This window comes from Coffea eugenioides, chromosome 5 (genome assembly GCF_003713205.1).
Source record: "Coffea eugenioides isolate CCC68of chromosome 5, Ceug_1.0, whole genome shotgun sequence".
NCBI lineage: Eukaryota > Viridiplantae > Streptophyta > Magnoliopsida > Gentianales > Rubiaceae > Coffea > Coffea eugenioides.
The window spans coordinates 51,852,546-51,867,998 of record NC_040039.1 but is presented as its reverse complement, the minus strand read 5'-3'; the positions used below and the strand labels follow the sequence as shown (position 1 = coordinate 51,867,998).

Here is a 15,453-nt window from a genome sequence, read left to right as displayed (position 1 = left end):
GTCTCCTCGACGCTCATTAATTAATTATAGCTTGAATTTCAAATTAATCAACTCTTTAATAAAATAAATTTCATTTCACAACCAAACAAATGTGGAGGAATTATAGTAAAATTTCTATAAATTAATAATTTTAAAACCATACATATTTTGTGAATTTAAAAAGATATTAGTTAGTTAGTAATTCATCAATTTATCTCATACACTTGCGTTTCAAAAAAAATGCTCATTTAATCAACTAATATTTTATTTTTTATCTTGTAACAATATGAATTATTCAATCAATAAAGGGAGGCGAAAGTCTAAATGGGTAAGCTCATACTGCGAGTGGATTTGAAATCGGCTTCGAGCAATCAAGTTAACTAAGGGATGAATACAAGAGTGCATCTATTTATTATTAATTGTATTAAAAGGCCTTCAATACTCTGTAAGACTCACTTAAAACCACACGATGAGAACATTATAGAGATGCCGCTGTAACGAAGACTAATAATATACTTTAAAAGACCCTCCAAACATGAACCTCTCAGGGCAGCTGAAGCCTCGAGCATGCACTGTAGGTACAAACTGGTTCCATCGCTTAGATTGAACCCCGCCGTTGTTATTTTGTTGAAGTAAAAGAGTACCGCTACCGCATTTCTAGTCTCAATACTTCGAACTGAAATTGCTGTACCGAGACGGTGCAAGAAAAATGCTTTAGTTCGCATAGAGATGCATACACATATTTTCCTCTTAGCTGTCAAAAGTGATGAAAATTAAACATAAAATCCACTCAACCACTGCCCACGAGTGGCCTAAAGCACCCAATGATCATAATATTAACCACAAGAAAACCTCCTAAAGCTACCACAGGGGTAGGTTCAACCATCCTCCTCAGCATACATGTACTCTGGAGCAACCTTACACCATCACAAGATGAGACAGCATGGTAGAAGTGACGAAGAAAACAACCCTGCAGACTTCAGGGCTTACGAGGTGGTGAACCACTTGTTCCACTGCTATTACTTGAGCTTCTACCCCTTAAAGGCCTAAGAGAAAGACAAAATCAGAAAATTACCACGGATTTAAATAACAGTACAATATCATTGATGTTCCAGCTAAGCCAGCTGACGACTGCTTAAATTTCATATATGTAAACGACGTTGATCGAAGTAGTGACATGATACCACAGTTATACTGTGATGGCATGAATATTGGTGACCAGTAACCACACTAAATATAGTCCCTCTCCTTTCACTATGGTGATGTGCTTAATGATATATAGCATAAAACAGTCAGTCTCATATGCAATGTTCCAACGATAACTTTGAACGCCGAAGAAAATATCAGATTAAGTTATCACAGGCAAAAACACAAATAACTACCTTCTTGGGCTGCGACTCCTCGATGCTCTCCTGGGCCCCTGCAAGAATCAATTGATACACTTTAACTAACATATTTGATCAAGTCAAACTTTTGAAATCAAAGACATGGCACATACACACCTTGTGAGGACTAGGAGATGATGAGTAGGATGATGATCTTGCACGTCTGACAGGGGGTGCACGGCCTCTGTTCAACATTGCATGCATCAAAAGTAAGAGAAAGTAACAGCAATTACTCTAGAAGCTACCCACAAATAGCAACAAAAAGAAATAAGGAAAATCAAGAAGGGAAAAAAAATCAGCTTATTAGATTAGCATGTCTAAATAAGAAAAAGTAAAAATACTTTCCAGTGTGCTTCAATGTCATCAAACACATCTAGTACAAGAAATCATGCGTAACTCACCTCCTTGGAGACAATGATCTCGAAACTGAACGAACAGGCCTACGAGCAGGAGAACGTCTGCGACCGATTGGTGAACGTCTAGGAGGTGTTCGACCTCGACGGGGGGAACTGAACAAGCCAAAGTATGCTTATAAACTAGAAAATAACCAATAAAAACTCAAGAAAATATTTACACTAAAAATGAATTCACTATGAGGCATGAATCATGGTTCAGTCCAACTCCACAGAATAACACAATTCACAAATTTTTTTCTTCCCTACGAAGCTGACTTAGATTCTTTACTTCCCCTCAGTACTGACTTCTATTACTAGTAGTTCAAGAAGGCTTAGCAGCTTAATGGTGAATTCAATTTTCTCAATGTACCCTCCCCAAAATTTCTCCATCTACCAATGACAGTAAAGCTTCATTAACAACAATGCCACTTCTTAGACTAGGTGAAATGCAAAACGATTCAAAGAAAAACATTTACTTAACCATTTATTGCATCTTACAAGATACATTCAATAACTAAATACTCATGTATATCAAAGTCATAACATATACTAATCCTGACAGCTAAAATTCTGTGTAGAGATGCATTCAACACAGATAACCTCAACCCAACAAACCTGAAAAAATACCATCAAGCAATTGGGCATCAATTTAGAAAAAACTACAATAATAGGTGTTTCAACAATTTGCATTCCTCACAGATTATTAGATCATTAGAGCATCCCCAAATTAAAAAAAAAAGGAGCAGATAACATGTTCTCTTTACTGATTATTATATCAAAACCATATCATATCAAGAGAAAAACAGACTTCCAGATAGACACTAAATTTGTTTACCGTCTTCTGGGAGGAGGAGGAGGAGGCGAACGTCTTCGCATAGGACTACCACGTATCCTTCGGGGAGAAGCCCTGACGAGATACAACATAGAATAAGCTGCAAAGAAGCCTCACAAGAGATAAGTAAAGCTGTTAAAAAGTAGCTAACCTCGGAGGTGAACGGAATCGCCTGGGAGGTGAGGAGGGTGAACGACCTCTGGCAGGAGATGCAAGGCGTCTCCTAGGAGGAGGTGAAGCAACTCGTCGATAAGGGGAATCTGGTCTACGACGACCAGGAGAGTCTGCACGTCGACGAGGAGGAGAATCAAGCTCACGTCTAGGAGATCCTCTTCGCATTGCTGGAGACCTCCTCCTCGGTGGCGAGGGGGGTTTCCGACGAGGGGATGCTGAGCATCATATAAATCATCAGTACCTAGTTTTACAAATCAACAGCAAAAATTTTCTTCATAAAACCAGAATACCTTCTCTCGGCCGCTTCAGCCCGTCTTTGTCCAAGTCACGCCCAGCACTATCAGCTTTAGAAGCATCTCTTCTAGATGTCGAAGCAACAGCCTTGGGAGGGGAAACCTTCTTCCTCTCAGGTAAAGTGAATTTGGCATGAACAACTTTCCCATCAATCTGGGCCTGAATTAACACCGATTACAGCATAAGTTCAGGGAACATAAATTTTTAGTCAGGAACAAATTTTAGCAAAGGATTCATCAGAAATCCGTACTCCATCCATGTACAACTGAGCTTTCTCAGCATCAGTTCTGTTCTTAAATTCGACATATCCAGAACCTTTTGAAATGTTAACCTGTAAATAAGAATGGTCATTGTTTACATTTAAAAGGGAAGAAGCATTAGTCATGCACCGCAAAAACAAAATTCAGAGTGGCAGGCACGTACCGCATGGTCTATTACCAGCCTCACATGCACAACTTCACCAAAATTACCTACAATGTAGGGAGCAGAAGAAATTAGCCACCTATAAGCCACAAATCACAAAACAATTAGCATGACGTTGCCACTAGACAAATGGAATATCATTCCATTGCTTAATTGTTCCTTATGGTTGTTACACTATCTGTTTTTCCCTTTTCTCTTCTACTCTTTTCAAATAAATGTTGGGTGGTAAAACTCAACTAAAGAGAGAGAGGCACCATTAGATGTGACGACCATACCAAATATTTCTTTCAGATGGCTTTCATTGACATTCCTGGTGAGCTGATCAACATGAAGTGTTAGTGACTCAGGGACTGGAGATGCTTTCCTGAAATCCTTATCAGATTTAAAATTAGAAGACAAAAAGATACTTGAAAGAAAAGTACAAATAAATCTAGGTAACTAAATCCCAAATGGCACAAGGTAATGGCACATATAAAAAAGGAGTAACCAAGAGCAACAAATTGATAACTAATTTTGGAAACAGTACATGATACCCCACCCCAAAAAAAAAAGACAAGAAAAATGTTCACACAGGAGGCTATTAATGCATTTGGTATGGCCAAGCAAACAATTCAAAAGGGCTAAACTGAAAAGTGAATCAAACTCAGGTAGAAGCACCGAGATAAATTTAAAAAAAAAATTACCAAAGAAGAGTATGAACGAGTGAAAAACGTAATAGATAGTCAATACTTAACATCAAGACCATTTGGCCAAGAAAAGTGACAAGATAAACCCAAAAAGATGCCTTTAAGAGGTTGCATTCCCACCAAACTAAACAGTGTAAACCATATTACCTTGGAGGTGGTGAAACTTTCTTAGACTGCGGAGGTGGAGATCGACCACGCCTAGCTCCTTCACCCGGACTGGCACAGAAGAGATTGATCAGAAAAAAATCACGACAGCCATTGCGTACTACAAAGAAACAGTGCTAAAATAGCATTGAGAAAATGATTGTAAAATTACTACATGGCGTAAACAAACCCCCCCCCCCCTCCTCCCAAAAAAAAAAATGAAAAAGCACTTATCATCCAACTAAAAGATTAGCATAAGGTACAAGAACCCCTCACCCCAATGAAGAAAAGAATCAAGAAATATTGAATATATGCGTATGCCTCATTTCCTACTTCCGCTGACAAAGTAACGCAGGACAGTGAAAAGGAAATTAGCTTAGCCATTAACTTTTGAAAATTCTGCAGGAAAAAAAAGAGTATGTATACAGCACAGAAAAAGAGCGGGAAGCGGAGGGAGACCTTTTCCGCTGGGGAGGTGGATTAGGGCTACGAGAACTGCCGCTACGAGAAGGAGAAGACGAAGAAGAGAAGGATTTAGAGAGAGAACGGGAACGGGAGCGCGACCGAGATAGAGAACGAGAGCGGGAACTAGAGCGAGAGTCGGAGCCGGAGTAGGAGCGCGAGCGAGACTTTGACCTAGATGGAGAGCGAGAGCGGGAACGTGATGAAGAGCCCGAACCAGAGCCCGACGGTGTAGCCGGTCGGCCTCGGCCTGGTTTCGCCATAACTTAACGGTGACTTAGGAATTGCTCTCTCTTAGATAAACCAAACAAAAACCCTAGACTCAGAGAAGACAACGGGTTGGGAATTGGGAGGGATGACGAATTTTACGTTTGGTTCAGCTCAGCTACACCAGCCGAGTCTTGGGAATTGGAGGGCTAAAAGCCCTTATGCCTCAAGCTTGGGCTTCTCACTGAAATGACCCATACATGTACTACTTATGTCCGGCCCAGATATAGCCCACTGTCACGTGGAAAAACTTTGTCCCTCTTTTTTCTTTTTTCTTTTTTTCGTTTTGGTTTTTTGTTCCCTCTTTTCTATGCATTATTATAGAGATTCTTTTTTTTTTTCCCCCATTATTATAGAGATTCATTTTCCCCCATACAGCATACACACGTGGGCACAAAAGACAAAAAAAAAAAAAAAAAGTGTATACTTACTCACACGTTACGGAAATGATGATAGAAAATTAGAAGAAGCAAATTAATTGATCTTCTTTTCTTGAAAAATCTTTTACACAATTACAAGAAATAGGTGACTTTTTTTTTAATTTTACATTAGAATAATATGCTTTCGTAATAAATGTTTTAAATAGTCATCATATATTCGTACCAAAGAGGGGACGCGTTTGTTAAATTGAAAGGAAGTATCTATTTACGGTCCGGCAATTTGAACGTAGCAGCTTTGTCTTCTAAATTCTTTAATTGTCATCCCGGTCTCGGGGATTGTTTCTCTCAAGTCCCGAACATTTTGTTGGGACAGATGCTGGCTTCACCGTGCATTTTTATCAGTCTCGGAAAATGTTAAAGCGACGAGGGGGCGAGCAAAAAGTTTGCATTTTACAGAACCATCGAGCATGCATGAGAGAAGTCAGGGGACCAGTGCAGAGAGAGTACAATGAAAAACTCAATTTGGTTCTTGTGCGCTTGGTGAAGGCTCAGACCGTCTTCTCTTAGGTTCATTATCGCCCAATTGTAGCGAAAACCTGATATCCTCGTCGGAACCATTCCACAAGGCAGACAGATTCTCCGATACAGGCCTATCTTGCAGATCATCTCGGTGAAGTGGGGAACGCCCACTCGATGTTCCAAAAATGAATTGATGTTCCACACTTGGACCAACGTTCGACCCATCTTCTGATAGAAATGCAGCTTCTACTGGTGATGAATTCATATCTGGGCAACACGCACCATCTTCCAAGGGGATTTGTTGAATGCGAAGCCCCAAAGGCTCTGATTTGTCCTTTGGGAGCATTACATCTGGTGGTGAAGAGTCTCCTACAGTCGAACCAACTACCGTTGCTGAAGCGGCTCTTTGTTCTTGCACTGCAACTGTGCCACAAAGAATGAGTGAGATTGAGACTCCTTCCCTGAACTTGGGGAATTTCTAAGAAAAACAAATAATATGACAGCACAGATGAGTACAGTTGTCACTTCTCTGGATCTTTCACATTTAGCATGCGTCAGGACTGCACAGATGCAGGTGATGTCTGACGGTGTACAACAAAATTCACATAGGATAGGACTACGAACCTTTCAGCGCTTCATTCGTAGTGAGCAGATCAAGTTCAAGAAAATTGAGTAGCCGCCCAAGATCAACCCCACTAGTCCAGTTCTCTGGAGGTTGACCAACTTTTAGTTTTAGCCTACCCCTGTTGGCAGTTCCACCCCAAATGATTCCAACTGGTCGCGGCTTCCCTCCATCCTCCCCTTTCAGAATTATGAGACTTCCACTATCTCCTTCAAGATCAAATGTCTGTTGGTTCTCGCCAACCACAAGAAAATCAGTCAAGAAGCATATCCCTTTTTCGTCATTGTACTCGAGAGCATATGCCAATACAGTCCCATTGGTCAAACCCGAACTCCTTCCTACCTTTGTCACTTGTTTCCCAATAAGACTGCTGATTGGAGATTGCAAGTCTATAATCTTCACATCTCCAATCTCTCCTATGCCTTTAACAGAAGTAGTTACAGCAGTCATGTCAAAATCATCACTGAAAGGAATAAATGCACCATCTGCTCTCACAAATGTCTCTGCAAATGGACCAAATTTTGTGTGTATATATCAACTAAATATGCCCAAAATAATCTTCAACCAATTCACTGGTGTTTTTTCACAAAGACATACATTGCATATTATGCAGTAAGAAAGCAAAAGCAATCGGTATGTTAGAGAGTTGAGAAATTAGTTGCGGAAAATATACACAGCAAGAAACCAGTAGCACCAGCTTTAAGGAAGTATTATTTTCATTAGCACATCCCTACCTGGATTTATTCCGGCAAAGATGCCATACCAAAGGTCATCCCTAATGAATGAAGTGGCTCTCTCAACTGCACCAAGATACACCCCAGGTCCAAGAGTGGGAGGTAAAGGATGAAACATCTTCTGATTCGGGTAATCTAAATCAACGGCAACATGCCGGTTAGTGAGAAAACCAATTTGCCGATTGCCCGTTTGGCTCCTAACAATAGCACCCAAGGTTCCGTAGGTCTCTTGACTAGCAACCTAATCAACTTATCAACACATATTTAGAAAATTGTCCAGTAATATGAACTTAACTTTTAGAATAAGAACAATAAAAAAAGATTGCGAGTAACAAATAGGGGTTTCATGAAAATTAAACAAGAAATTGCAAAAGGAAAGATAAGTATATATGACTTCTTCCCAGCTGGATCTCCAGAAGCAGGTGTCTTGGCAGAAACTTCCATCTTGTCCCTCACAGATTTTAATAATTAATATTACCCCACAACCTTCAATACTTCCAACCAAATCAATCATTTGTTGATGGAACACGACAGCAAGAGAGCAATTTCCAAATATATTCGACAAGAATGCAAAGGAAAGCTACAAGCTGAGGATACATTTTTACATAAACAATACCTGATACTTTACTGGACACTCTTTAACACATTTACTGCATTAGATTAGAATGCGTTTTAAAACTATGAATTTGAAAAAGATAAGAGAACCTCCAGGAGGTTGAAGTAGTCATCATTTTGTCAATCTAAGCAATAAACAGCGAGAACTTCCAGCCTACATACTTGAAACGAAAAAGTAGCTAGATAAATGAAACTACTTGGCTGTAATAAGTTTGCATGTATTAGTTAAAAAACTTGGACTACTAAATTTTATAACAATTTCTGCTGTAAATTTGTTGTGAAACTTTTTATGTACTTTTAGAATTTAAAGGCCACCCCTAAGGGAAGGCAGAGGTTTCCTGCAGCACATTTCCACAGGGGAAAATAACAATTCTACTCGTATGGTTGAACCTACTTGAAAATGGTGCGAGCACCACACTCCTTCCCAGTCATCCAATAAGCTGATTGCTCCAATACACTCCTTCCCTAGTCTATGATGAGCTGATTACTCCAAAATGCATCACTATCATGAAGCAGCTCAAGATGCAACATTTCTTTTACGTATGAAGGTCTAAGATTAAATATTAACAACAAAAAGAAGATTTGTCAAATCAGAAATGTCAAATGAGAAAAAATTTAGTCACAAAGCTGTTTGGATTCATTAACTTGCATAGGTACTGCAGAGAAAAACAACCGTTGGAAAGTTCAAACATAGTATTCAACATAGTAGGGGAAACATCTAGTTAAAAGCACACTCTTAAGGATGTCCCTTTTTATCCCCACAGAGAACAAGAAGGAAGCCAAAAATTGTAAACAAAATTGGCATATGGATACAGAGCTTGAGCACACCTGAGAACCTGAACCAACACATGGATCACTTCCCCGTAGGTCATCTACTATTTCAGTGTACAATTGTTCCTTAGGTGTTGGCTCTGGTGCACCAAAATATGAAAATTCCACAACGTCCACATCACACCACACTCCTCCTGGTCCCTGAAGAGACACGACCTTTCAACTTTAGAACAAAGAGTGGGACAATCAGGACAGCTGTGAGTGTGTGTGAGTGTGAGAGAGAGAGAGAGAGAAGCAATGACGTCACGAACTATAATGAATAACCACTGAAAAGAAGCAGAGAACATAAGTATCACGCCATCACCTCCAAGGCAGTAGGCAGACACTGAATAGGGGTTAGCCATTGCTTATGAACCTTCCTAGATACAAATACCAGTATTGCAGGAATGTCTGTCAAAACGCCTCGTCGGATACGAAACCCAATAGCTGTGCCAAGACTGTAACAGCGAAGGATTTTGCTGTGAAACGCCCTAATAGTCATAAGCTCAAGTAACGAATTTGCTCGTTGCCCTTCTGGAAGTCGTCCAAGAGTTTCAGGCAAGACCCCTTTTTGTAGGTTTGCAAAATAATTTGCCCTCTCTTCAGCTGCATCATTTAATCGACTAGGCCACGAGAAGTAAGCAGCACTGCTCTCACAGTGCTGTCCAGCTGATGCATAAGGTTGTAGTGTTGGCAGACTAAATGATGGCAAATTGGAGTGACTACAACAGTTCTTCTCGAGGTCCAGTGCTGATTCTTCAGATGGGATCGAACCTGAGTAACGAGCTTTCATATTCAACCTCGTTCTTGATCTAAAACTTCAACTGGGAGAAACTCGACAAGAAGAAAGATTCCTGCAAAGTAATGAAACTTAATATAACCAAAACCAACAAACACAAAACAAAATAGAAAAACTTGTTGGTTTTAGATTAAACATCTTCATACACGATGTGGATTATACAGCAGCAAATGATGTTGACATGATAAACTTGGTATAAACAACACTAAAAGAATGCATGAACAGGCAATACAATGCTTTCTACCCAAACAGTTAAGCTTCATCCTTGAGTAAATATTTGCTTTATCAAGTTGACAACAAGGACAGTGAATAATTGCTTTTCAGGAAAAGAAAGAATGAACAGTAAGTCTGGAGACAACCCTGATGTGAAGCACAACTTTCACCCAGTAGACATCCTTGATTGCCTAATCATAATTCAGGTTCGACCAAAATGCATCCTTTTCCAAATCCCCAAATTTCTTTTGCAACAATATACAGAAAAACCAGCAACGAAGTAGTATTCCGAAAGACCAATCCTTAATATATATATAGAGTGTGACATACTATGAGTAAGAAAATGACCTTTAGCTTTTAGAACAACAGAATAAACACAAGATAACCAACTAACCGAACAATCGACTACGTTAGAAACCAGGCCTCATGCAAATCAAAGGTTCTGCTCCTGAATTATAATGGAAAATACAAAGTTAGACACAAGACAGCCAAAAAGGCCTGAACTTTGCATTTTCGTATCAAGCCACTGCGCAAACAAAACCCCCCAACCCCCACCAACAAAAATTTTTTTTTTTAAAAAAAAGGCGTGAAAATAGATATAATATAATGGCAAAATCAAACCAGAAAATAAAACCATATCGTTGAAAGGTATTGCTGGCTAAACCCTTTTTCCTTAAAGTTCAAAACTTTATTATCGATTTGAAAAGAAATTCATAAGCATGCTGAAAGATAGCAAATTCAAGAAAATTACCCGCAAGTTTAAAAAGAATTATAGAAAGATTGAATGACCAGGACAACTAACTGAAATTTAGACTTTAATCAGCACCACAGCTTGGATGAATCATGAATTGCAAGTTGCAATGAAGCCCAATTGAGGAAAGCAGAGCAATTTAATGCAGAAAGCGCATGAAATGAGGAAAGCAAAAAAGACACAGGCTTTGTCTCTCAGTAGTGCATTTTGGGAGAAGGGAGTGAGTGAGAGAGCACTACTGTGTTTCTTAGTGCTTTTATGTTTTTCTTTTTTGGGTGTTGGGGGGTTTAAATAAATAATCGTGCATGAGCGATTGGATCATTCCTATGTGGTCTGACCTTTCTTTTTACACGTTTTAGCCGTCCGATTTAAGTCGTTTGACCAATCATCATGTTTCTCATTGCAAGCCACACCACACAACTATTTATTTGCCCTTTTGGAAAGGCCCAGCGCGCGCAAATCATTTTCCCAATACGAACTTCTTTGAACTCGTTGAATTTGTTTGGATTGGCATCATTTCAGATAAAATAATTTGTTTCACAAATTTCAATCACCTTTTTATCTCACATACATCACATCACAAAAAGTGCTACAGTAATTAAATCAAATAAATCATTCAAATAAACTCTTATCCAAACAAACTCAATTGCTTTCGGAGCATATTTCCGATAAAAACCTATTCTAATAGTATCAAACCAACTAAAGAGATCTCCAGCCATCTTCTTCATCATTCCTCTGACCTGTGCATCACAAGAAACAACAGAAAAATGCATTTTATGCACCACAAGGAAAACATGTCAATGCATCTAAGAAATCTGAGATAACCGAGAAAATCCAAAGCATGCTTCGCCAATTCATCTAAGACATTGGTTGGCCGAACGACCAATGTCTTGCAAATCATCAAGCTGTGCAGCGAGACACTCGACAACATCAATCATCAAGCCCCTAAAAAGCGTGGCAGCATAAATTTATTCATTGGTGTTTCCCTTGAATGGCACACCTCCGGAGAATCTTCACGAAGTTTCTTACCGTGCTCTTTTGAACGTATAACATGTGTTTTTATTTACCAAGTATGTACTGCAAAAAATAAAAAGAAGATCTACTGGAAAGGAGCCATGTCCCAACTTTGTAACAATAAAATTGAACACCCCTACCTTCTAAAAACGAAATTAAAAGATCAACTCAACCTTAACCATTTCAGCTCTTCACTTTAAATACAACAAAAGAAAAACAAATTAGGATCATGCTTAGAGCAAAACACTTATTAATGTAGGAGGTTGAATAAGTCATGGTAATGTTGGAGAGCAGTGACGTGAGCACATGATCTGATAACCACTTTGAAGAAAAATTACTTATCCGTGAAAACCTAGCATTCAAGAGATCAGTTTAGCATACCAATACACGTATGTGTTGCGTCAAAAACAGTAGCAAGACATGTATCAGCCCAATGCTTGCTCCGTACAGTAGAAAAGTAAAGCCAAGTGTTGTGTTCATAACATTAATTATTATTGATTAGCAAACTTCGTACAGCATAATCACAGCGCTTCACTTTGTAGGGCTAAGGTTGTGAGTTGACAGAGAGGTAAGTGGAGGAAAAAGGAGTGGCGGCTTATTCATTTCTATTGAACACGACACGAGTTGGAAGGCTCATGGAAAACTCAACAAAACATAACAACATTTTCATGCAGTTTATTTTTTACAACAAAGCTAATATGAAATGAATCAAAAAGCACGCGCTTTATTACATGAAGCCCACCAACCTAACATATAGTAACAACTCGACTTTCATCACCAGCATGCTTAAGCTATTATTAGTCTTAAGTATGAATCTTGGGAGTGAATGTATACACCTTTTTTCTAACTTAAGCATCCATTTGCCTCATTTAAGGGGGGGGCGCTTGAAGAAGAGATTGGAAGATAATCACTAATGAGGCAATGGGAAGCCTCATTCGATTGAATTAGGGGTAGCAACGGTTGCTGTTGCACCCCTTTCTCAAAGGCAGATCATAAATATTGGCTAAAAAAAAAAATGCACTCATTTCTCAAAGATTGATGATGAAGATTGGCTGGAAAAAAATTATGAGGTTCAAATTATATGATGTAAATTATTTTAAACGCCACGCGTGAGACTTTAAAAAAATTGTTCTAAAATTATATTGAATTTAAAGTATTTTATATAGTTGAACAAAGAGTTAATTTTATATACACTAATTGTATATATACTATTACAGTTGGATGCATAACACATACGTAAAATTTAAATTTAAATTATGTATCATAGTTTTAGTGATGCACTATCAATGTATAAGAGATTAATCTTTAAACAAATGCATTACATTTTGTTCAAGTTCACTAAACTTTTTGGGACGGTTGCTGCCGTTCCCCACTGGATCCTCCCAAATTTCCCCGTCACAACCTCGGGTCACATATTGATAGCGCCATGACATTTTTGCCCCAACATTCTATGTCCGTCCCACGGATGGGCTTTGGATTGAGCTGTAAACAGTACCTTTGCTGGGAAAGGGCAAGTTCTGATCAGATGGGTCTGGCACAATCACCTCACCTCAAAATGGACCTGTGGCTCCATGTAAACCTTGCCAGCCCACTTATATATATATATATATATATATTTATTTATTTATTTATTTATTTGCGTCGACATAGAATTCTTTCTGGTATCCGATTCAATTGGCAATCACGCTCAGTCAAGTGAAACTTTTAGCTCTACTATGGAGAGATTTTCTCTGGACGCTTCAGAGAGCCTTCCATGAACCGACACCAAAAAAGAAAAAAGAAAAAAGGTTGAGAAAACCAGGTTAATAAGTTGGTTGGAGCTCATCTTCGGCGTTAATAAGTTGGATTTTTCTTTTTTATCCTCAGCCCATTTTTGTTTTGCAATTTTCATTTCCTATATTGGGTCAGTTGAATGAACACAATGTACGAGCCATCTTACGCACCATTAAAACAAAATTTGGAATAAAAGAAGAGAAGAGAAGAAGAATATTGATTGACTAGCGGAATTACATAAAATCGCGAGTCTTTATTGATTTCTTGATCCTTTGAATCATCAATTCAATGACAATAGAGATTAAGACAATTACAAGTGATGTAACCGAATTATGCTCTCAGTTTTCACGAGGAGCAGCGGCAAATTAACCTCTAGGTACATGCATGACTAATTTATCATCATCTGTAGGGCAGACCAAATGCATTGATAATTGTTCAATATCAACACATTCATAATAATCTCAAATTTCAAAACTAAAACACGTAGAGATCAGCAAGTTCCTCCAAAGACAGAGCGTCGGAAGCGAGATTTGGATCGGCATTGTCAAGCATCCATAAGAGGTGATCAAAGAGAACCACCTTCGCATTTGACAGACAAATCCTCACCTGCTGGATTCTCGTTGGATTTTTGAATGATAGCCTTCAACAATGGGTGGTTCAGGTACTTAGACTTGACCAGGAATCGCCTTCTCGAACTCCCAACAAATACCACTGTTTCACAATCTTCATGATTTGTGCTAGCATCTCGTTTTTCGTGATCATCCTGTGCCAGTACCATGTGGGCAGAACCCCACATATGATCATCAGCTTGATGATCTCTAGCGGACTTGGACCTCAGGCTACTGTAGGACGAAGTCCTGCCCAGTTGTCGAGACAGTGTCTTGCACCTTTTGAGCATCAGATTCAGCTTCTTCATTCTATCTCCAACTGTCCAATCTTCTAATTCTGTAAAGATAAAGGAAGAAGATAGGGAATTTACTCATTTGGAGAGTGACAGACATGCATGGACGCTTCATATATACTCCTGATCACTTCGATAAAAGAATTAAGAGGGATGAGGAGTGGGGCGGGGTGGAGTGGGTGGGAGGTCGTCATTCTTCCTGCTTGCCGGTGCTTGGGATGCGTGACCCACTTGCAACCGAAATTTTTCGAATGACAGAGAACAGGCCATCTTCTCTGTTCTTCTTTTGTTGTGGGGCAGACGCGATACTGACATTCTGGTCATCATGATGAATCCCAGCATTAAATATCTGATTTTTTTTATGTTCGATGAATAGAGACACGAAACAACAAATCAACCGCTCGACCGTTCCTGGACATCAAATTAAGAATCCTCCTTTAATTAAAGTCTTATTTAAACCCCTGAAGGAAAATTGTATATTGTATATTGTATTGTCAGGTCCTCAGCTCTCGTTTCCGCGTATGCATAATGAATCTGGTGGAAGCCCAGAAGAGCTTACTTATTGCCGCTTCGATTCCATTCACTGCTCCTCCTAAGTCCTAACTAACGTATCCTCCTGCAACAGCATTTTCCAGTGCCAGTAATAGTAGTAGTATAATGCACAGAACCGGTAACTAATTAAATACATCCTCCTAATTAATTAAATGCATCAATCATCAAGAACCGGTGATGATAGAAATGTTGCGTATGGTGTGTGTCCAAAATTCAGTAATGGACGTGCGGCTACTGATCAGAGGAGTGATTAAATTTCCAAAAAGTTTAAGCACTACTCCATATAATTTTTATAAAAAAAAAAAAAATGTCTTCTTTAAAAAGAATATGAATGCATTCCTGAAAACTGACAAGAAGTGTACACGTGCATTCACTCACTCTACAGAACTGCTGCCATATAGTATCTCTCTAGCAACAAACAAACTGTTTGCAATTTTCTTTAGGGACTACTGCTCGTGAACCTTATCATCTCTCTCTCATCACCATAGAGTTGTTGATATTTTCATAAACTGGGTCCGTTGATTTCTAATGCACAATTCCAATGAAGTTTGTAATGTGCAATTGGCCTTGAGATATATTCTGAAGTTCAATCATGTCGGGATTTGCTCCTCCTGCCGATTTTAGGATTTTTGAAACTAGTTTTTGTGCCTTTGTTTGACACATAATGCATGCTATGTAAAAATTTATTAAGAGATTATTTCAAAACAAAAATTCTCCAAATCCTCAACA

The 15,453-nt window shown here is 38.9% G+C and overlaps 3 protein-coding genes across 7 annotated transcripts; all 3 read right to left on the bottom strand.

Moving 5' to 3' along the window:
- Positions 1 to 581: 581 nt before the first annotated feature.
- Positions 582 to 5,162, bottom strand: LOC113770495 (serine/arginine-rich splicing factor SR45-like). The gene is made up of 12 exons (XM_027314965.1): positions 4,772 to 5,162; positions 4,316 to 4,384; positions 3,758 to 3,846; positions 3,483 to 3,529; positions 3,310 to 3,390; positions 3,056 to 3,218; positions 2,743 to 2,980; positions 2,595 to 2,666; positions 1,766 to 1,873; positions 1,482 to 1,548; positions 1,362 to 1,399; positions 582 to 1,025 (listed from the first exon to the last, which is right to left on the bottom strand). The coding sequence occupies exons 1-12, from the start codon at positions 5,035 to 5,037 to the stop codon at positions 959 to 961; spliced, it is 1,305 nt and encodes a 434-aa protein (XP_027170766.1). The 5' UTR covers positions 5,038 to 5,162; the 3' UTR covers positions 582 to 958.
- Positions 5,163 to 5,853: 691 nt separating this feature from the next.
- LOC113772084 (protein NARROW LEAF 1) lies at positions 5,854 to 10,721 on the bottom strand. 5 transcript variants are annotated; one of them, XM_027316622.1, is made up of 7 exons: positions 10,485 to 10,721; positions 10,128 to 10,181; positions 9,047 to 9,575; positions 8,740 to 8,883; positions 7,297 to 7,537; positions 6,565 to 7,065; positions 5,854 to 6,363 (listed from the first exon to the last, which is right to left on the bottom strand). In XM_027316622.1, exons 3-7 carry the CDS (start codon positions 9,512 to 9,514, stop codon positions 5,939 to 5,941), a joined length of 1,779 nt encoding a protein of 592 aa, XP_027172423.1. In that variant the 5' UTR covers positions 9,515 to 9,575; positions 10,128 to 10,181; positions 10,485 to 10,721; the 3' UTR covers positions 5,854 to 5,938. The 5 variants fall into 5 exon arrangements, with proteins under 5 accessions (XP_027172423.1, XP_027172424.1, XP_027172422.1 ...); XM_027316623.1 differs by having other exon boundaries at positions 10,536 to 10,721; XM_027316621.1 differs by lacking the exon at positions 10,128 to 10,181.
- A 2,783-nt stretch (positions 10,722 to 13,504) lies between these two features.
- Positions 13,505 to 14,451, bottom strand: LOC113772158 (auxin-responsive protein SAUR78). Its single transcript, XM_027316726.1, is given in 2 exon segments — positions 13,505 to 13,850; positions 13,852 to 14,451. Coding segments are annotated over 2 exon segments (441 nt in total). The 5' UTR covers positions 14,188 to 14,451; the 3' UTR covers positions 13,505 to 13,745.
- Positions 14,452 to 15,453: the final 1,002 nt, after the last annotated feature.

Excerpts from the sequence above, each read along its gene's own strand:
- LOC113770495 (XM_027314965.1), bottom strand. The coding sequence starts at position 5,037 with ATGGCGAAACCAGGCCGAGGCCGACCGGCTACACCGTCGGGCTCTGGT. Across the intron at positions 3,391-3,482 it reads GGCTGGTAATAGACCATGCG|GTTAACATTTCAAAAGGTTC; the intron begins GTACGTGCCTGC and ends TCTTATTTACAG. Across the intron at positions 1,549-1,765 it reads AGATCATTGTCTCCAAGGAG|AGGCCGTGCACCCCCTGTCA; the intron begins GTGAGTTACGCA and ends AATGTTGAACAG.
- LOC113772084 (XM_027316622.1), bottom strand. The coding sequence starts at position 9,514 with ATGAAAGCTCGTTACTCAGGTTCGATCCCATCTGAAGAATCAGCACTG. Across the intron at positions 7,538-8,739 it reads GTGTTGGTTCAGGTTCTCAG|GTTGCTAGTCAAGAGACCTA; the intron begins GTGTGCTCAAGC and ends TAAGTTGATTAG. Across the intron at positions 7,066-7,296 it reads CTTTGCCGGAATAAATCCAG|AGACATTTGTGAGAGCAGAT; the intron begins GTAGGGATGTGC and ends GTCCATTTGCAG.